The sequence below is a fragment of the Narcine bancroftii genome, chromosome 11 (assembly GCF_036971445.1).
Source record: "Narcine bancroftii isolate sNarBan1 chromosome 11, sNarBan1.hap1, whole genome shotgun sequence".
NCBI classification, from domain to species: Eukaryota; Metazoa; Chordata; class Chondrichthyes; order Torpediniformes; family Narcinidae; genus Narcine; species Narcine bancroftii.
Window position 1 is genome coordinate 25004577 of NC_091479.1, and position 21929 is coordinate 25026505.

General features: G+C 54.2%; 1 protein-coding gene across 5 annotated transcripts in view; it reads right to left on the reverse strand.

Annotated features, from left to right (window-relative positions):
* The window catches only part of LOC138745677 (ribonuclease inhibitor-like), a 36979-nt gene extending 16479 nt beyond the window's left edge, over positions 1–20500 (reverse strand). For 3 of the 5 annotated variants that reach the window (XR_011346404.1, XM_069902954.1, XM_069902955.1), the window contains exons 1-8: positions 20307–20500; positions 17629–17795; positions 17045–17207; positions 15869–16175; positions 12295–12381; positions 7092–7262; positions 6611–6781; positions 5871–6041 (exon numbers count right to left, since the gene is read on the reverse strand). Coding sequence is in view for 4 of the 5 variants with exons in the window: in XM_069902954.1 (XP_069759055.1) it covers positions 5871–6041; positions 6611–6781; positions 7092–7262; positions 12295–12381; positions 15869–16175; positions 17045–17207; positions 17629–17795; positions 20307–20313 (1244 nt within the window). In the remaining variant the exon portion in view is untranslated. The remainder of the gene's footprint in view (positions 1–5870; positions 6042–6610; positions 6782–7091; positions 7263–12294; positions 12382–15868; positions 16176–17044; positions 17208–17628; positions 17796–20306) is intronic. The other 2 variants (XM_069902956.1, XM_069902957.1) reach the window with 2 other exon arrangements.
* Positions 20501–21929: the final 1429 nt, after the last annotated feature.

A 21929-nucleotide genomic window follows, 5' to 3' on the forward strand; every position in this document is an offset into this window, starting at 1 on the left:
CGCAGGAGTCAGTGGTTTACCTCGGGGGTCAGTGGTTTACAGCAAGGGTCGGTGGTTTACGCAGGTGTCGGTGGTTTAACGCAGGGGTCGGTGGATTAGCACAGGGGTCGGTGGTTTATCACAGGGGTCGATGGTTTATCACAGGTGTCGGTGGTTTACAATGGGGTTTGGTGGTTTATTGCAGGGGTCGGTGGTTTTTCACAGGGGTTGGTGGTTTATCGCAGGGGTCTATGGTTTATCGCAGGGGTCTATGGTTTATTGCAGCGGTCGGTGGTTTATTGCTGGAGTCAGTGGTTTACCGCTGGGTTCAGTGGTATACAACAGAGGTCAGTGGGACAACAGTCAGTGGTTTATTACAGGAGTCAATGGTTTACTGCTGGGGTTGGTGGTTTATCACAGGGGTCAGTGGTTTATCGCAGGGGTCGGTGGTTTCTCGCAGAAGTCAGTGGTTTATTGCTGGAGTCAGTGGTTTACCGCAGGGTTCAGTTGTTTACAGCTGGGTTCAGTGGTTTACAACAGAGGTCAGTGGGACAGCATCAGTGGTTTATCACAGGAGTCAGTGGTTTACTGCATGGGTCGGTGGTTTACAGCATGGGTCGGTTGTTTATCCCAGGGGTCGGTGGTTTATCTCAGGGGTCGATGGTTTATTGCAGTTGTCGGTAATTTATCCCGGAGGACAGTGGTTTACTATAGGGGTCGGTGGTTTACTGCATGTGTCGGTGGTTTACCTCGGGGATCAGTGGTTTACAGCAGGGATCGGTGGTTTACGCAGGTGTCAGTGGTTTATCCCAGGGGTCGATGGTTTATCACAGATGTCGGTGGTTTACAACGAGGGGTTGGTGGTTTATTGTAGGAGTCAGTGGTTTACTGCTGGGGTCAGTGGTTTACCGCAGGGGAGGGTGGTTTACCAGAGGGGAGGGTGATTTTTCGCGGGGGTTGGTGGTTTATCGTTGGGGTCTGTGGTTTATCGCGGGGTTCGATGGTTTATCCCAGGGGTCGATGGTTTGTCACAGGGGTCGATGGTTTATCCCATGGGTTGGTGGTTTATCCCAGGAGTCAGTGGTTTACAGCTGGGTTCAGTGGTTTACAACAGAGATCAGTGGGACAGCAGTCGGTGGTTTATCACAGGAGTTGGTACTTTATCGCAGCGGTTGGTGGTTTACAGCAGGTGTCGGTGTTTTATCCCAGGAGTCAATGGTTTACATCAGGGGTCAGTGGATTATCATGGGGGTCAGCGGTTTAGAGCAGGAGCCAATGGTTTACTGCATGGGTCGGTGGTTTACAGCATGGGTCGTTGATTTATCCCAGGGGTTGGTAGATTATCCCAGGAGTCGGTGGTTTTCCATGGGGGTCAGTGGTTTATCGCGGGGGCAGTGGTTCACCGCGGGGATCTGTGGTTTTTCCCAGGGGTCCATGGTTTATTGCAGGGGTTGGTGGTTTACAGCAGGTGTCAGTAGTTTATCCCAGGGGTCGGTGGTTTAACGCAGGTGTCGGTGGTTTAACGCAGGTGTCGGTGGTTTAACGCAGGTGTCGGTGGTTTAACGCAGGGGTCGGTGGTTTAACGCAGGGGTCGGTAGATTAGCCCAGGAGTCGATGGTTTATCCCAGGGGCTGATGGTTTATCACAGGTGTCGGTGGTTTACAACGGGGGTTGGTGATTTATCGCAGGGGTTAGTGGTTTATTGTAGGAGTCGGTGGTTTATCCCAGGGGTCGGTTGTTCACAGCAGGGGTCAGTGGTTTATCGCAGGGATCAGTGGTTTAATGCAGAGGTTGGTAGTTTTTAGCGGGAATCAGTGGTTTACAATGGGAGTTGGTGGTTTATTGGAGGGGTCGGTGGTTTATTGCAGGGATTGGTGGTTTATCCCAGGGGTTGGTCGTTTACAGCTGCGGTCGGTAGTTTATCACAGGGGTTGGTGGTTTCTAGCGGGGTTGGTGGTTTACATCAGTGGTCAGCGGTCAGTGGTTTATTGCAGAGGCAGGTGGTTTATCGTAGCAGTTGGTGGTTTACAGCAGGGGACGATGGTTTATCGCAGGGGTCGCTAGTTTACAACGGGGGTTGGTTGTTTACAACGGGGATCGTTGATTTATCGCAGGGGTTGGTGTTTTATCCCACAGGTCTATGGTTTATATCAGGGGTCGATGCTTTACCGCAGGGCTCGGTTGATTGGGGGTCGGTAGTTTATCCCGGGAGTCGGTGGTTTACAGCAGGGGTCGGTGGTTTATCGCAGGGGTCAGTGGTTTACAATGGCGATTGGTGGCATGGGTCGGTGGTTTACCGCGGTGTTCAGTGGTTTACGCAGGGGTCGGTGGTTTACAGCAGGGGTCGGTGGTTTACAGCAGGGGTCGGTGGTTTACCGCAGGGGTCGGTGGTTTACCGCAGGGGTCGGTGGTTTACCGCAGGGGTCGGTGGTTTACAGCTGGGTTCAGTGGTTTACAACAGAGATCAGTGGGACAGCAGTCGGTGGTTTATCACATGGACCGGTTGTTTATCGCAGGGGTTGGTGGTTTACCGCATGGGTCGGTGGTTTACAGCTGGGTTCAGTGGTTTACAACAGAGATCAGTGGGACAGCAGTCGGTGGTTTATCACATGGACCGGTTGTTTATCGCAGGGGTTGGTGGTTTACCGCATGGGTCGGTGGTTTACTGTGGTGTTCAGTGGTTTACGCAGGGGTCAGTGGTTTACAGCAGGGGTAGATTGTTTATACCAGTGGTCAGTGTTTTATGCAGGGGTTGATGGTTTATTGCAAGGGATCAGTGGTTTAGCGCAGGGATCGGTGGTTTATTTCAGGGGTCAGTCGTTTACAGCAGGGGTTGGTGGCTTATCGCAGATGTCAGTGGTTTACAATGGAGGTTTGTGGTTTATCGCTGGGGTCAGTGGTTTATCACAGGGGTCGGTGGTTTATCACAAGGGTCGGTGGATTATAGCAGGGGTCAGTGGGGTAGCGGTCAGTGGTTTATCGCAGGGGTTGGTGGTTTATCACATGGGTCGGTGGTTTATTGCAGGAGACAGTCCGGTGGTTTAATCGCAGGGGTCGAAGTTTACGAAATGGTTGGAGGTTTATCACTGGGGTCGGTGGTTTTCCGTGGGGGTAAGTGGTTTATAGCGGGGGGCAGTGGTTCAATGCAGGTATCTGTGGTTTATCCCAGGGGTACATGGTTTATTGCAGTTGTCGGTAATTTATCCCGGAGGATGATGGTTTACCGTAGGGGTCGGTGGTTTACTGCATGTGTCGGTGGTTTACATCGGGGGTCAGTGGTTTACACAGGTGTCGGTGGTTTACAACAGGGGTCGGTGGTTTATCCCAGGGGTCGATGGTTTATCACAGGTGTCGGTGGTTCACAACAGGTGTCGGTGGTTTAACGCAGGTGTCGGTGTTTCCAGCAGGGGTCAGTGGTTTAACGCAGGGGTTGGTGGTTTAAAGCAGTGGTCAATGGTTTATCCCAGGGGCCGATGGTTTATCACAGGTGTCGGTTTACAATGGGGGTTGGTAGTTTATCGCAGGGGTCGGTGGTTTATTGCTGGGGTTGATGGTTTACTGCATGGGTCGGTGGTTTACAGCAGGGGTCTGTGGATTATCGTGGGGTCAGTGGTGTATCACAGGGATCTGTGGTTTTACTGGTGGTCGATGCATTACCGCAGATGTTGGTGGTTTGGGGGTCAGTGGTTTATCCCGAGGGTCGGTAGTTTATCCCAGGGGTCAGTGCTTTACAACGCGGGTTGGTGGTTTATCGCAGGGGTTAGTGGTTTATTGCAGGGGTTGGTGGTTTATCTCTGGGGTGGGTCATTCACATCAGGGGTCGCTAGTTTACAACAGAGGTTGGTTGTTTACAATGGGGATCGTTGGTTTATTGCAGGGGCCGGTGTTTTATCCCAAGGGTCTGTGGTTCATATCGGGGGATCAGTCGTTTACAGCAAGGGTTGGTGGTTTACAGCAGGGGTCAGTGGTTTATCGCAGCGGTTGATGGTTTATCACAGGTGTCAGTGGTTTACAACAGGGGTCGGTGGTTTATCACAAGGGTCAGTGGTTTATAGCGAGGTCGGTGGTTTACAGCAGGGGTCAGTGGGGTAGCGGTCGGTGGTTTATCACAGGGGTCGGTGGTTTATTGCAGGAGTGGGTGGTTTATCTTAGGGGTCAATGGTTTATCCCAGGGGTCGCTGCTTTATCATGGGTTTTGGTGGTTTACACAGAGACCTGTGGTTTACTGCAGGGGTCGGTGTTTTACCGCAAGGGTCGGTTTTTACCGCAGGGGTCGGTGGTTTACCACAGGGTCGGTGGTTTATCGCAGGGGTCGGTGGTTTATTCGCAGGGGTTGGTGGTTTAATCGCAGGGGTCGGTGTTGGGCCGCTTTCTTATATGTGGTAATTTATTGATTTGAATTGTGGAATAAATGATTTTTGTCAAAGTTTGCAGATTATTTGGAGGGGCGAGAAGTGAGGAGGGGACGGAGAGGCGGCAGAGAGACTGAGCGATGAGGTGAATGGGCAGAGAAGTGGGAAATGTACCCGTGTCGGAAGGTGTATGGTCACGTACTTTGGTAGAAGGAATCAAAGGGCCGACTATGACTTGGATGGGGACGAAATTCAAAATTTGTGGATGCAAAGGGACTTGGGAGTACTCGTGCAGGACACCCTAAAGGTTAACCTCCAGGTTAGGTCAGTGGTGCAGAAGGCGAATGCAATGTGGGTGTCATATCCAGAGGGAAGGGATACAAGCGCAGCAATGGGATATTGAGCCTTTATAAGGCCTTGGTATGGCCTCACTTGGAGCTCGTGGTACAGTTTGGGCTCCTTGTTTCAGAAAGAATGTGCTGCTTTGGAGAGGGTTCAGAGAAAATTTACATGAATAATTCGTGGAATGAAGGAATCAATGTACGTGGAACGTTTGATGGTTCTTGGATTGTGTTTTCTAATGAGGGGAGACCTCATAGTGGCCTTTTGAATGTTGAAAGGCCTGGACAGAGTAGATGGGGAAAAGTTGTTTCCCGCAGTAGGTGAGTGAAAAACCAAAGGCCACAACGTCTGGATCGAGGGGCACCCATTTCAAACAGAGATGCAGGGGAATTTCTTTTGCCAGAGAGCGGTGAACCTCTGGAATTTGCTAACACGGGCGGCAGTGGAGGCCAGTTTGTGGGGTAAATTTCAGACAGAGGTTGTTAGATTCTCCAACTTTCTCTCTCTCTGTCCCTCCCCATCCTCTCTCCACCCTGCACCCTCTCCCTCCCCCCTCTCCCCCCTCTCCCACCACTCTCTCTGCACTCTCTCCATCTCACTCATCCACGCTCTCCCCCTTTCCCCTGCCCTCTTTCCCCTCCTATCTCTCCATACTTCTCTCTTTCCCTCTCCATCTCTCCTCCTCCCCTCTTCTCTGCCCCTCCACATTTCTGCCCCTCCATCTCTCTCTCCCCTTCCATCTCTCTCCCTCTCCCACACTCTCCCTCACCCAGTCTCCCCTTTCCTCTCTCCCCTCATTCTGTCCCCTCCATCTCTCTCCCCCTCTCTCTACCCACCATCTCTCCCCTCCATCTCGCTCCCCTCCATCTCGCTCCCCTCCATCTCGCTCCCCTCCATCTCGCTCCCCTCCATCTCGCTCCCCTCCATCTCGCTCCCCTCCATCTCGCTCCCCTCCATCTCGCTCCCCTCCATCTCGCTCCCCTCCATCTCGCTCCCCTCCATCTCGCTCCCCTCCATCTCGCTCCCCTCCATCTCGCTCCCCTCCATCTCGCTCCCCTCCATCTCGCTCCCCTCCATCTCGCTCCCCTCCATCTCGCTCCCCTCCATCTCGCTCCCCTCCATCTCGCTCCCCTTGCACACTCACCCTCTCTGTCTCCCCCTCCCACACTCTCCCTCCCTCACCATCCCCGTACTTACTCCAGTCTTTGCAGACGTGATCCATTCCCACCCAGACTAGCACACAACCTCTTGGCACCCAGTGACCCCAGGGAGTTGTAGCTGAGGGCGAGGTCTCGCAGGGAGTGGTTCTGTCCAAGAGCACGTCCTAGGGACTCCATTCCTGAAGCCGTCAGACCGACTGTGCATAACCTGGGTTAGGTCAGAGGCCGAGGTCAGACACAGGACCAAGGGATAAGAGGGAGAGAGAGGTGAGAGAAAGGGGGAAAGAGGGGAAGGATGGAGGAGAGGGGAAGGGTGGGGGAGAGAGGGGTTGGCAGGGGGAGGGGATAGAGTGGGAGTGAGGGGGTAAGGATGGGGGAGAGGGAGAGGAAGAGGGATGAATTAGGAAAGGAGAAGGGAAGGAGGGGGAAGAGAGTAGAGAGATTGGAACAGGAAGGTGAGAGGGGCAAAGGGGGGGAGGGGCAAAGGTGTAAGGGGATAGGGATAGTGGGGAGAGAGGTATAGAGGGGGTAGAATGGGGATGTGGGGGGAGAGGAGAGGGGGAGGAGGGAGAGGGGAGGGGAAGAGGAGAGAAGGGGAGAGAGGGGGAAAGAGGTTGAAGAGAGGGGAGAGATGGGGAAGAGAGGTAGAGGGGAGAGGAGAGGGGAGAGGGGCAGTGAGGAGCTGGGTAGCGGGGACAGAGAGGGGGAGAGAGGGGCACAGAGAGTGTGGGTGGGGAGAGAGGGAGTAGAGATATGGGGGTGGGGAGAGCCACTCACCGGAGGGTGCGTATCCTGCAGTCTGGACGTCTCAGGGCTGGCAGGAGGCGTCTGACACCAGAGTCTCCCAGGTTGTTGTTGTCGAGGTCAAGGGATCTTACCGAGGGGGACTCCCTCAGAGTCTGAGCGAGTAGATCACACTGGTTCCCTCTGAGGGAACAGCCTGCGAGTCTGCAAGAGGGGAGGGGAGAAAGTGGGAGGGGGAGGGGGAGAGAGAGAGAGAGAGAGTGTCATGAAATGCTTGGAGAGTCATGACCTCCTCCAGCCTGTCTCTAACTCCCTCCAGTCCCTGTCTGTTACCCCCTCTGGTACCTTATACCCGTCCTTGTCCCTGCAACCCCTACACCTCGCCCTGTAACCCCTCTGGTCCCCTGAACCTCTCCCTTAACCCTGTAACCCCTAATGTCCCATATACCCCTCCCTCTCTCCGTAACCTAATCCAGCCTCTATACCCCTCCCTGTCCCTGTAACCCAAATTCACCTGAGATCCTCGAGGCAGGTACCCCGAGAGGTTAGACCTTTGCAAAGAGACACCAGACCGTCACCCCCCAGGGGATTGTTAGACAGACTGAGTCTCCGCAGTGAACGATTCTTGCACAGACCTCGAGCGAACTCCCGGAAGCCCACAGCCGACACATCATTGTTGTCCAAGCTAGGGAGACAGGTGGGGAGGTAGAGAAAGGGGGGGGGGGGTGGGGGAGAGACAGGTGTAAAAAGGAGTGAGAGGGTGGGAGGGAGGGAGACAAGAATGGTGGAAAGCAAGGGAGGGAAGGGGAAGAGGGGGAGAGAAGGGGAGAAAGGGGAAAAGAGAGAGGGAGAGAGACAGAGAAAGGGGTGAGAAAGAGAGCAGAGAGAGAGGATAGAAAGTGGGGAGGGGAGAGAAAGGGGAGAGAGAGGGGGCAGAGAGTGGGGATAGAAAGGAAAGGGGAGAGAAGGGAGAGATGGGGAAAGTGAGAAAGATGGTGAGAGACAAAGGGAACAGAGGGGGAAGAGAAGGGAAAGGGGAGGGGAGAGGGGGAAAGGGAGAGAGGGGGATAGAGGTAGGGAGAGGAGTAGAGGGGGAAAAGGGGAGAGGGGGATAAAGAGAGAGGAAAAGGGGAGGGGAAAGGGGGTAGAGAGAGGGAAAGAGTGGAGACAGAGAAGGGTGGCGGTGGGAGTGGAGAGAGGTGGGTGGAGAGAGGGGAAGAAGGGAATAGAGAGAGAGAAGGGAAGAGAGGGCAGAGTGGGGGTAGAAAGAGGAAAGGGTGAGAGGAGGGGAGAGGGTGAGAGGGGGCAGGAGAGAGGGGGGAAAAGGGGGTGAGGGAGGGAGAAAGAGAGGGGAAAAGAGGAGGGAGAGAGCAGGGAAGAGAGAGGGGAGGGAGAAAGAGATGGAGAGAGAGGGGAAGGATAGGGGAGAGAAAGGGGGAGAGTGGTAGAGAGCGAGAGGAAGAGAGGGAGGGGGAGAGAAGGGGAGTGGGAGGGAGGGGGAGAGAAGGAAGAGAGAAACGAGGGTAGAGGGCAGCAGAGAGAGGGAGGAGAAAGGATGAGAGGGAGGGATAGAGAGGGTGGAGGGTAGGAGAAAGAGGGAGAAGCAGGAAAGGGAAGGAGGGTAAGGGGGAGAGAGGGAGAGATGATTAATTTGTGTTTATTCCACCACAGACCCACTGAAATCCCATCCATCTCCCATGGCCCCCTCCTCCCCACCTTGCCGTCTCTACCCCACCCTTTGAGCATGTTTGGGGGAGTCCAAATGTTCAGGAGAGGGTATGTTGTGAGATTCTGGAATGATGCACTTCCCCCACAGAAGGATGACTGGGGTTGGAGATGGGTGGGTGCCAAAACCATTTAGGAGACACAGCACACCACCTGACCATTTGGCCCATCTTTCTTTGCTATCCCCTGCCCTCCAATTCCCTTTGAGCCTCCCACTGACTCGTCCAAATTTTAATCGCCCCTCTCTCCCCTCTTTTCCCCCTTTCTTGCCCTCTCTCTCTTTCCCTGCTTTCTCTGCCTCGCCCTCTCCCCAATCTCTCACCATTTCTCTCTTCTCTCCACCCCCTCTCCCACTCCTTCACTCTCCCCTATCCCCTTCTATCTCCCCACTCTAACCTCTCCCTTTCCTGCCTCTCTTCCATTCCTTTCTCTCCCCTCTCTCCACTCCCTACTGTCTCTCCCACCTCTCCCTAACCCCCATTTCAGAATCAGAATATATCGTCATGAACATTACAAAATTCATTATTTTGCAGCAGAACCACATTTCAAACTAAAAGAGTCCAATAAACAAAAAAGAGAAGGTGAGGCCGTGTCTTTGGTTCATTGATCATTCAGGAATCTGATGGCGGAGGGGAAGAAGCCGTCCTTGTGCCGCTGAGTGCTCGTCTTAAGGCTCCTGGACCTTTCCCCCGATGGTAGCAGAGTGAAGAGGGCATGGCCTGGGTGGTGGGGTCTTTGAGATTTGAGGCTGCTTTTTTAAGACACCACCTCATGTCGATGTCCTCGACGGAGTGAAGCCTGGGGCCTGTGATGTCACAGGCTGAGTTCACAACCCTCTGGAATTTTTTCTTGTCCTGAGAGTTGGCGCCTCCACACCAGGCAGTGATGCCATCAGCCAGAATACTCTCCATGGTCCACCTGTAGAAGTTTACGAGGGTCTTTGGTGACATATCGAATCTCCTCAGAGACCTCACAAAGTACAGCCACTGGTAAGCCTACTTTGTGATTGCATCAACATGGCTCCAGGACAGATCCGCAGAGATATTGACACCCAGGAATTTGAAGATCTTGACCCTCTCCACGGCTGACCCCTCGATGAGAACTGGGTCATGTTCCCCTGACTTCCTTCTGAAGTCCACAATCATCTTCTTGGCTTTGCTGATGTTGAGTGTAAGGTTGTTGTTGTAACACCATTCAACGAGCTGATCTACCTCCCTCCTGTTTGTGATTCTGCCGATAACTGCGGTGTCATCGGCAAACTTGTAGATGGCATTGGAATTGTGCCTGGGCACACGGTCTCAAGGGTGCATAATGAGTAGAGCAATGGGCTAAGCACACATCCTTGGGGTGGGCCTGTGTTGATAATCAGTGAGGAGGAGATGTTTCCAATTCATACCGACTATGCTTTACTAATAAGGAAGTCCAGGATTCAGTTGCTGGTGGGGAGGGGCTGTGGTGGGGTGGGGGGGGGGGGAGAGGGGTGGTGGATGCAGAGTTTGGAGATTGTTGACCAGCACTGAGGGAATAATGGTAATTGAAGGCCGAACTGTAGTTGATGAAGAGCAGCTGCATGTATGAATTGCTGTTTTTGAGGTGACCCAGAGCTGAGTGAGAGCCAGCGATATTGAATCTGCATCTGCTGTGGAGCGATTGTGACGACAGGTGAATTGCAGTGGGCCCAGATCTTTGTTTAGGTACATATTAATTCTGGCCATGACCAGCCTCTCCAAGCATTTCATCCCAGTAGAAGTTAGTGCTACTGGGTGGTAGTTGTTGAGGCAGCTCACACTACGATTCTTGGGCACTGGGATGATTGATGCCCTTTTGAAGCTGGTGGGAATCTCCGACTGTAGCAATGAGGAGTTGAAAATGTCCGTATACGCTCCAGCTAGTTGGTTGGCCAGGTTCACTATCAGACCCTGATGTCTTGCAAGGGTTCACCCTCTTGAATGATGTTCTGATGTCCCTGCCATAGCTGGCGTGGATCTGTCTGTCTCCAGCTTCCCCAGAATTGCTTCTTCTCCTTTTAAATGTCTTATTTTTGATTTTCACAGATTCAAGCATACAATGCAATCTCTGCCAACATCCAGTCTGTTTTTATCCCCCCACCCCTTTCCCATCCCCTTTCCTTTTTAAAATATTAATTTTTCCACAATGCAGTCAATTACTAAGTTGTAAATACGTACATCAAATATTAGTAATAAATATACTATATTTTGTTTAATCTCCCCCACCCCCCTCTCCCCCCCCCAAAAGGTCTCCAAAAAAGAAAGTGGGAAATAAAAAGGCTAGAACCAATATTGCAAAAGTAAATGGAAAGAAAGTAAATGGAAAGAAAGTATCTGCCCAAACTAAAAATCTCCTCCAGTAATTAAAAATCTTTACTTCCGAGTTGCCTCAACTTCTCTTGAAAAATAGAAAGTAATAGTGAATTTAACTATAATTTAACCATTAATTAATACATAATTAGTAAGGGTTTCCCCCTCCCCCTTACTGGTGGTGTTTAAATAGACACAGGGCCCATAATGAGAGGACCCCGGACCCCGACAGCCTCAACCTAACAATTGTATCAACCTTAATAATCAAATTACTACAACCAATGAAATAAACACATCCCATTCCCTCTGTTCATTAATAGGGAATTTCTCCACAAATTCTGCCACTTGTTTACAATCTGTAAACAATTTCTTGTTGCCGTTAGGTAATGAGACCTTCAACATGGATTTTCTGAGCCGGATTCTGGTCAGCAGTTATCTGGGTAGAAAAAAATCTTTGATCCAAGTGGGTTCTTTCTTGTTCTTGATCTTTCAGATGCCAAGGCTAAGAATTTTTTTCTTTATTTTGATATTTTAAACATTTGACCGCCGTTAGAGCGAGACTTTTCATCCAAATTGTGGTCGTGTTCCAAGGGCTCTAGGTGCCCTTTCGATTTCAATAGGGCTTTCAAACTTATTCACCCCCAGAACTCTGTAGGAATCGAATCGTATTTTCTTTGCCTTCTCCCTCTTTCAATCCAACAAATTCAATATTATTTCTTCTACTAAAGTTTTCTATATTGTCAATTTTTTCCAAGCATTTCTTCCATTCGACTGTCCCCACTATAACTTCATTCTCCAATGTCCCCACTCTCTCCTGTACATTTTCAACCTTTGCTTCCACTTTTTTAACCTTACGATTAATTTTATCCACATCTTGCATCAGCTGTCACCTGGAGAAACTTTGTGTTCACGTTTTACTTTCGAACTCGGATCCTTCATTTCCATCATACATTGCAGCATTTCTCCGACACCCCCCCTCAGGTGGAGTCTCTCCAAACCTACTCCCCCCTGTAGCCTTTTATGTGTTCTTGAGATACCAGTCAATTTTCTTCTTCATTCACTTCTTCGTCTGTATTTTCATTGTTATCACCTTCTGGCTTCATCTGTTCCTTGTCAGAGGTTCAGTCTTTTATCAAGGCCTAATATTTCCTCAAGCCTGCTGATTCGGGCAGGTGTGGCGACTCCCTTCCTTCTTGTCCAGGGTCGTCTTTTCCAATCACCAGGAGGGGCGCACCCATGAGCATCCCCTTCATATCGGCCTTCCGTCTGGACCTCGTCGTAACTCCAGGTCCAGGCTCCTTCTGGAATTGAGGCCTCCCCTCGAATTCCCCAGAGACACTTCCAAATAGTCCATTTGGGTTATTATTTGGATAAATCTTATTATTTCTTTTTTTTTACTTTGTTTTATTTTTTTTCTGTTTTCCCGGGTCAGACAGGATCCCATGTCCTACGTCCTCCAAATTGCATGACTCCCCCCTCCCCCACCCCCTGGAGTTGCTTCTTTGTTGCTGAGATAGTCTTCCCTCTCTCTCTCCCCCCTCTCTCTTCACATCCTCTCTCTCTAGCCCTCAGTTTCCTACCTCCTAGGTTACCAGCAAAGGGCTTGTTCCAGGATACAGGAGCAGATAGAAAGGCCAAAGGGTTTCGGGATGTGGGAACGGGGGGTGGAGATACCTCAGCTCCTGAATCCGACACTTGGAATCTCGAAGTGAGTCAGCAAGGGTGGTCATTCCCAGATCCCTGATATGATTTTGATCCAGGCTAAAGGGAGAGAGGGGTAGGGAGAGAGAGAGAGAGAGAGAGAGAGAGAGAGAGAGAAAACGTGTGGGATAGAAGGCAGAGATGGGGGGGCAAGAGTGAGGCAAGAGAGAGTGATGGAGAGAGAAGGGTGGACAGGGAAAGGGAGAGAGAGAAGGGAAGAGAGGGGGAAAGGGGAAAAGGAAGAAGGGAGGGGGACAGGGAAGAGGGAGAGGCATGAAAGAGAAGGGAGAGAGAGGGAGTACAGGTAAAGAGAGCGGGTGGAGAGGGAGAAGTGGAAGAGGGGAAAGGGGGAGAGAGGGGAAAGGGGAGAAAAAGGGGAAAGAGAGGGAGAGAAGGGGAAAGAGAGGGAGAGAAGGGGAGAGAGAGAGGGGGGTACATGAAGAGAGCGGGTAGAGAGGGGGAGAGGGAGAAGTGGAAGAGAGGAGAAGGGAAAGGGGAACAAAAGGGAAAGAGGGAGAGATAGACGGGGGAGAGAGAGGGGAAGATAGAGGTGGTAGGGGGGAGAGAGAGTGGGAGGAAAGAAGGGGAGATGGGGAGAGAGAGGGGAGAGAAAGATTGTCAAAATAAATTGTGTTATTATACCTGAGTAGGGAAGCAGGGAGGGGACAGTGAGCGGAGACGGGACGGAGAGAAGACAGGGATAAGGCGAGGAACGAGGGATGGTGTGAAGGAGATGATGAGAAGAGAGAGGATGATGTGGGGGTAGGGAGGGGAGGGTGAGGAGGGAGGAAGCTGTGTTGAGGCTTTGGAATAGGCAGTGGATAAATTCCGGAACATTCAGGAGGCAGAAGGTAGATAGGAGTTACATGAACACTATTACATCTAGGAGGCAGGGAGAGGGAAGGAGAAGGAGAGAGAACAGGCTGGCAGAGAAGGACCCCCTGGAGGGCATTCCCCCCCCCCCCACCCCCGATAAACAAATATACTTTTTTAGATAGTGTTGAGGGGAACAACCTATCAGGTACAAGCCATGGCAATTAGATCTCTGGCACAGAGTCTGGGGCTATGGATAAGAAGGGAAGGGGGCGATGAGGAAATATGGAGCGATAATAGGGCAGTGAGGAAATGGAGGCGGTCAGGAGGTGTAAAGAATATAGGGAGTGATAAGGGGGCAGTGAGGAAATAGGGAGCGATAAGGGGGTGGTGACGAAATGGGCAGTCAGAGGGCGGTGATGAAATAGGGGACGATCAGGGGACAGTGAGGAAATAGGGGCGGTCAGGGGACAGTGAGGAAATAGGGGCGGTCAGGGGACAGTGAGGAAACGGGGCAGTCAGGGGGCAATGAGGAAATAGGGGATGGTCAGGGTATGGTGAAGAAATTGGGGCAGTGAGGAAATAGGGGGGCGGTCAGGGTACGGTGAGGAAATAGGGGGCGGTCAGGGGCAGTGAGGAAATAGGAGGCGGTCAGGGTATGGTGAGGAAATAGGGGTGGTCAAGGGGCAATGAGGAAATAGGGGATGGTCAGGGGTCAATGAGGAAAAATGGGATGGTCAGGGTATGGTGAAGAAAAAGTGGGTGGTCATGGGGTGGTGAGGAAATAGGGGGCAGTCAGGGTACAGTGAGGAAATAGGGGGCAGTCAGGGTACACAGTGAGGAAATAGAGGGCGGTCATGGGGTGGAGGAAATAGGGGCGGTCATGGGATGGAGGAAATAGGGGACATTTAGGGTATGGTGAGGAAATAGGGTTGGTCGGGGGCGGTGAGAACATGAGAGCATCAGGGGGAAATGATGAAATAGGGGGCAGTCAGGGTACAGTGATGAAATAGGGGGCGGTCAGGGTACGGTGTGGAAATAGGGGTGGTCATGGGGTGGACGAAATGGGGGACATTTAGGGTATGGTGAGGAAATAGGGGCCGGTCAGGGGTGGTGAGGAAATAGGGGCCGGTCAGGGGTGGTGAGGAAATAGGGGGCAGTCAGGGGTGGTGATGAAATAGGGGTGGACAGGGGTAAGTGAGGAAGTAGGGGGTTGTTAAGTTACAGTGAGGAATAGGGGACAATGAGGAAATGGGGGTGGTCAGAGGGCAGTGAGGAAATATGGGGCAGTTAGGGATCGGTGAGGAAATAGGGGGTGGTCAAGGGGCGGTGAGGAAATAGGGGTCAGTGGGAAATGAGGAAATGGGCGGCCAGGGTATGGTGATGAAATAGGGGGCAGTCAGGGGGAAATGAGGAAATATGGGGCAGTCAAGGTTTGGTGAGGAAATAGGGGGCGGTCAAGGGACACTGAGGAAATAGGGGTCAGGGGGAAATGCGGAAATAGGAGGCAGTCAGGGTAAGGTGAAGAAATAGGGGGCAGTCAGAGGTGATGAAGAAATAGGGGCGGTCAGGGTGCAGTCAGGAAATAGGGGACGATCAGGAAATAGGGGACGGTCATAGGGCAGTGAGGAAATAGGGGGTGATCAGGGTGGTGAGGAAATAGGTGCAGTCAGGGTGCAGTGAGGTAACTGGAGGCAGTCAGGGTACTGTGAGGAAATAGGGGCAGTCATGGGGCGGTGAGGAAATAGGGGGCGGTCAGGGTACTGGGAGGAAATAGGGGGCAGTCAGGAGTGGTGAGAAAATAGGGGGTGATGGGGGGAGAGGACTGAGTGAGGGAGGGGATGGAGAGGGAGGGAGGGGACCGTGAGGAGAAAGGGGAGAGGGGACAGTGAAGGAGGGAGGGTGGGAGAGGACGGTGAGGAAGGTGGGAGGGGACAGTGAGGAGGAGGGAGGGGATGTTGAGGAGTGAAGGGACAGTGAAGAGAGAAGGGATAGTTTGGAGGGAGGGAGGCATTGGTAAGGGGGAAGGGACGGTGAGGGAGGGAGGAGGGAACGGTGAGGAGGGAAGGAGGGGACGGTGGGGGGGTAGGGGACAGTAAAAAGGGAGGGATGGGGACAGTGAAGGGGAGGGAGGGGTTGGTGAAGGGTGGGGTCGGTAAGGGGAGGAAGGGATGGTGAGGAGGGAGGGAGTGGATGGTGAGGGGGAGGGCATGATGAGGGGAGGGAGGGAAAGGTGAGGGAAGGAGGGAACAGTGAGGAGGAAGGGAGGGGACTGAGGAAGGAGGGAGGGGATGGTGGGGAGGGAGGGAGGGAGGGGATGATGAGGAGGGTGGGAAGCAACAATAAAGGGGAGGGGACGATGAGAAGGGAGGAGGTGGTGAGGGAAGGAGGGGACAGTGAATAGGGAGGGGATGGTGAGCAGGGAAGGAGGGATGGTGAGGTGGTAGGGGACTGTGAGGTGGGAGGGAAGGGATGGTGGGGAGGGAGGGAGGGAGGGGATGATGAGAGGGGAGGGGACGGTGAGGAGGGGACAGTGAGGGAGGGAATGATAAGGAGGGGGAGGGAGGGAATGGTGTGGGGAGGGGACGGTGAGGAGGGAAGGAGGGGTCGTTGAAGGGTAGGGGATGGTGAGAAGGGAAGGAGGGATGGTGAGGTAGTAGGGGACTGTGAGGAGGGAGGGAAGGGATGGTGAGGAGGGAGGGAGGGAGGGGATGGTGAGGGGGGAACAACCTACCGGAGGATTGAGCACTGTAGCAGGAGACCACTCATCACCTCCAGACCCTCATTCCCGATGCAACACCCGCGCAGCTCCATCTCCGTGATGGGGGAGCCCCGGGAAAGGGTGAGGGCCACACAGTCAGCTTGGCAAAGCTTAAGACCCTGCGTGCCATCCCTCTCCAACCCAAAGGCCACGCGATCCGTTTGAGATAGCCCAGTGTAACCCAGTTCCTTCATGAGGTGAAGCGAGGTGAGGTGTTGCCGTTTGGAGTCAGCCTCAGGCAGAGGGAGTGTGTCTCCATCTGAGAGAGATCCCACTGCAACTGTGGGAGAAGAAGCGAGGTATTATCTTCCATCCCCTACACCCCTCCTTCTTGCCTTAACACCCTCAGTCCTACACCCTTCGCTGTCTCTGTAAACTCTCCCCCCCCCCCCCCCCCGGAACACTACAGCCCTCCCTGAATCTATTACCCCCCTTCCAGTCCCCTACACCCCTCCCTGACTCCGTAACTCCCTCTGGTCCCCAACACCCCTCCCTGACTCCATAACTCCCTCTGGTCCCCTACACAGTCTCCTCCCTCCCTGACTGTAATCCCCTTCAGTTCTCGACACCTCTTCCTGTCTCACTCCGGTTCCCTACACCCATCATATCTCTGAAATGCCCTGCAATCGCCTACACCCCTCCCTGTCTCTTTAACCCCTCCACGGTCCACCACATCCCTCATTGTCTCTATAACTCCCACCGGCCCCCTACCGTCCTACCTGTCTCTATAACTCAATGTTCCCCTACCCCCTCCACCTGTCCATGTAACCTCCTCCGGTCCCTTACCCCCCCACCTGTCTCTGTAACTCCCTCCGATCCCCTACCCTCCTACCTGTCTCTATAACTCCCTCCAGCCCCTACCCTCCTACCTGTCTCTGTAACTCAACGTTCCCCTACACCCCCACCTCTCTCTGTAACCCCTTCCGGACCCTTACCCTCCCCCCCACCTGTCTCTGTAATTCCCTCTGGTCCCATACCCCCCCCCACCTGTCTCTGTAACCCCCTCCGGTCCCTTACCCCCCCCCCACCTGTCTCTGTAACTCCCTCCGATCCTCTACAATCTTCCCTGTCTCTGTAGCTGCCAACCCCCACCCCTGTCCCCAACACCCCTGTCCCCAACACCCCTCCCTTCATTTTCAGAATGCGTACCCCTGTGCAGGAAGTTTGTCTCGAGTTGATGGAGTTGAATCTCAGTGTCTCTAAGGGTGTCCAGGAGTTCTTCCAGGGTCTGACTGAGTGACCCGTCTCGCTCCTTCAGCTCCTGACCCAGACAACTCGTGGTCCCCCTGCGTGTCGCAGTACCCCGTAACTCCTGGAGGTACACAAAGCCTGAGGTGGTTTTACCGGATCTCCTCCATATATGGAGTGTGGAGGGGTGATCGAGGTGTGTGTCTGTGTTTGTAGCTATGGTGTGTATGTGGGTGTGTGTCTCAAGAAGGCTCCACCCTGTCTCCCCATTCTCTTCCCCCTGTCTCCACTCTCCCCACCTCACCCTTCCCCATCTCCCCTTTTCAACCTCTTACCCCTTCCCTCCTCTTTTCCCCCTCTAACCCCCTTGTCCACTCTCTCCCTTTCCCTCCCTCTCTCCCAACCCCGATGTGCCCCCTCTCTCCCCCCCCTCTGTCCCAGCTCTCCATCCTCCACCCCCTTTCTCCCCTCAATCTCTCCTCCATCTTCTGCCCCACCTCCCTCCTCCTCTGTCCCATGGGCCACGTAAACTTCAGTCCCCTCACCTCCCCATTCTGGCTGTGGAAGAGCGCCTGTGCTGTTGGCCGCCTGTGGAACACATCCTGGAACTCTCTCAGCTCGTGCTGCAGCCGGGAGCAGTGGAAAGCGCAGGCACGGTACAGGTGGGCATCTGAGGTCCTGGGTTTGGTCTGGCTGTCCCCCAGGCCTGCGTCTGTAGGTGTGGGAGGGGATGTGTGTGAGGGGACAGACACACTTGCACACACATCCCACACATAAGCTGCAGCCCATGGGTCACCCTCCTGGGACCTGGGTACAATTATTGGGGTAAAGGCTCTTCCAACACCTTTTAAACTGCAGGAGGATTGACACATTAAATTGCCAACTTGGCGATTTAAGGGGAATCCCGCCCCCGCAATGGTGGTCAGTTCCCCCACCCCCCCCACCCACCAGCTGTCAGTCTCCTTCCCACCAGCTGTCAGTCTCCTTCCCACCATCAATCGCACGCTCCCCCCCCCCACCCCGCGGCAGCCGACCCCTCTGCCCCCAAATTGTGTCGCCCCCCCCCCCCCGGGTAGCAGCGACCCCTCTCTCTCCCCCCCCCCCGATCATCACGGACACAAGTCGGAGTGTCACTGCCATAGTCGGGGGGGGGGGGGAGGTGGAGAGACATGTCGCTGCCACCATTGGGGGAAGAGGGGTCTCTGCCGCAATCGAGGGGAGAGGGGTCATTGCTGTAATTGGGGGGGGGGGTGGGGGGAGGTGCAGATGTCGCCACCGGGGAGAGAGAGGTCGCTGCCACGGGGGAGAGGGGTCGCTGCCACGGGGGAAAGAGGGGTCGCTACCACGGGGGAAAGAGGGGTCGCTACCACGGGGGAGAGGGGTCGCTACCACGGGGAGAGGGGTCGCTGCCACGGGGGAAAGAGGGGTCGCTACCACGGGGGGAAGAGGGGTCGCTACCACGGGGGAGAGGGGTCGCTACCACGGGGGAGAGGGGTCGCTACCACGGGGGAGAGGGGTCGCTACCACAGAGGAGAGGGGTCGCTACCACGGGGGAGAGGGGTCGCTACCACGGGGGAGAGGGGTCGCTGCCATAGGGGGAGGGGGTCGCTACCACGGGGGAGAGGGGTCGCTGCCGCTGAGGGAGAGGGGAGAATCGGGGGGGGGGGGCTCAAACTGCCGCTGCTGCGAACTCCAGTCGGGTTGTGACAGCTCAACATTCGCGGCAGTGGGGGTGGATGTTGATTAATGGTGGGGGTTGTGACTGACGGGGAGAGAGTGACTGACTGGGGAGGTGGGGACTGATGGCTGGTCAGTGGGGTGGGGGGGGGCACTAACTGATCGTTTCAAGTGCGTGACATCACTGAGTTGGCAATTTAATAGGTCGATCTCCCTGCTCCAATAATCGCACCCGGGTCCCAGGAGGGTCCCAGGGGCTGCAGCTTAAAAGTGCCTAGTGACACACACACTCTTACAAGCACACACACAGGCACACGCGTGCACACTGACGCGCACACACAATACACAGACACATGCCTAGACCCACTCACACAAACACACACTTATACATAGAACGATACACACATACACCATCTCTCTCCCCCTTATCATCCGGACACAGTGTGACCACACCCTGGAACCCTTCCACCCTCTGGGAGGTTCTGTACAACAGATAGTCCTCGGTGTATGGGGACCGACACGGTGAACATTAAGGAGATTGTAAAACATAGAGACCTCAGGCTACGGGGACTGACATGGTCAATGGTGGGGACTGCCGTCGAACAGAAACACCTTGGACTATAGGCCCGTCACGGTGAATGGTGGGAGTGTTGTAGAACAGAGAGACCTCAGGGTACGGGATATGGGGATTGACACGGTGAGAGGGGGGAATGTTGTACAACAGAGAGACCTCGGGGTACAGAGACTGACACGGTGAGAGAGGGAGAGTGTTGGAGGACAGAGAGACCTCAGGGTACGGGGATGGACACAGTGAACGGTGGGGAGTGTTGGGGAACAGAGAGACCTTGGAGTACGAGGCCAACACAGTGAACGGTGGGGAGAGTTGTACAACAGAGACACCCCGGGGTACGGGACCCACACGGTAAGAGAGGGGAATGTGGTACATCAGAGAGACCTCGGGGTATGGGGATGGACACGGTGAACGGTGGAGAGTGTTGGAGAACAGAGAGACCTCAGGGTACGGGATATGGGGATTGACACGGTGAGAGGGGGGAATGTTGTACAACAGAGACACCTCGGGGTACGGGACCCACACGGTAAGAGTGGGGAGTGTTGGGGAACAGAGAGACCTTGGAGTACGAGGCCAACACAGTGAACGGTGGGGAGAGTTGTACAACAGAGACACCCCGGGGTACGGGACCCACACGGTAAGAGAGGGGAATGTGGTACATCAGAGAGACCTCGGGGTATGGGGATGGACACGGTGAACGGTGGAGAGTGTTGGAGAACAGAGAGACCTCAGGGTACGGGATATGGGGATTGACACTGTGAGAGGGGGGAATGTTGTACAACAGAGAGACCTCGGGGTACGGAGACTGACACGGTGAGAGAGGGGGAGACCACAGGATAAGGGTAGCAACACAGTGAACGGTGGAGAGAGTTGTAGAACAGAGAGACCTCGGGGTACGGGGATGGACACGGTGAACGGTGGGGAGTGTTGGAGAACAGAGAGACGCCTACCAAACTAGCAGTCACAAACACCCACCATCCATCTTTGGGAGCCTTGGTGTGATCAGAGAGCCCCAGGGGTGTTCGGCAGACCTGGACGGATGAGTAGTAAGGAGGGGTGGGGCTCTGTAACACGAACAGCGCCTGAGCTGAAGTCGATAAGAACTCACAGCAACTTTGCGCAGAGAAGGAAGGGAGAGCAGAGGGAAGGGAGATGGGAGATGGGAGAGAGAGGGGAGAGCAGAGGGAGATAGAAAAGGAAGAAAAGGGGGAGTGTGTGTGTGTCCGTGTATGCATGCATGTGTGCGTCCACGTGTGCACATGTATGCATGCATGCAGAGACTGCATTGGGGTTATCGTGCACACTGGGACGCATTTCCCATATCAGTGACGTGCGGTGGGATCGCTCTGTGCCCCATTGGGTGGGGAAGCCGGAAGCCCCTCCCCAGGAGTGAGGGTTGTGTCTCGGGGATGGGGGTGGGGGAGGAGGATGAAGGTCTCAGCAAAGTAATGTCGGTGTACGTTGCAGGACCAGAGACCAGAGAGGAAAAGTCAAGGTCCATGATGGAAAATGAACCCCCTCCCTCTTACCTTTCTCTTCCCCGTCTCCCCTTCTCTCCCATCACTCTCTTTACTCTCTTCTCCATCTCCTTCTCATTCCCATCCCCACCCCCTTCTTCCCCACTGTGAGGGTTGCTATGCGAATAATTGACACAAAGACCACAGACTGTACAACAGGCTTTAATTAGCTTAAACTTGTACACACCAGTCTCAGTATCTTCGCTGGCTCCCGAAGGGAGTCTTTATACCGGCCGGTGATTGACAGACGGCAGGTGGGGCCAGCCTCCCAGGTTGCCTACCTGCAGGTACAGTGGTTGCCCCTGCAGTTGGCTGATAGGAGTGTGGCCAGTGTAGTGGTTGTATCACCACATTAACCCCCTTCTTAAAATGAGTCCTTGGGAGGGCGGTGTTTTCGGTACCGAGTAGTATCTACAAGTTCAGGCGGTCCACCAGTCTTCTGTACCTCTGGGACCGTCACAGGACAGGCTCCTGGTGAGTGGTTGGTAGGAGCAGGGCTGCCTGAGGTTCGGCTGGGCTGGGGTGGGTGGGATGGTGTCTGTCAGCGAGGGGGAGTAGATGTGGAGTGGGCCCGTAGAGAGTGGGGCCCTCTGGAGAGGCGGAAAGAGGGTGTCAGCTCCTGGGGGATCCTGGATAGGCCAGGGGTACAGGGTGAGAGGACTGGGCCCCTGCCGGTGCCAGATCCCTGGTTGAGATCTTGCCCTCACATCCATTGGGGTACCTGACATAGGTGTCATTTGGGTTTGAATGGAGGAGGTGCCCCTGCTCAACCAGGGGGTCAGATTTGTGGGTCCTTGTGTGTTTACAGAGGAGTTCTGGTCCCGGAGACGTCAACCATGAAAAGGCGTTCGTGAGGGGTCTGATTGGGAGCTGTGAACAAGAGTGACTGTATGGCGTGAAGTGCCTCAGGGAAGGCCTCTTGCCAGTAGTTGATGGACCAGCCTCAGGGCCAGATGACCCCATTTTCACGTTCCACCTGCCCGCTACCCTTGGGGCTATAGCTAGCCATGTGACTAGCTGTGATGGCTCACACCATCAGATAGTGAAGCAGCTCCTCACTTGTGAAGCTGGGACCCCCCCC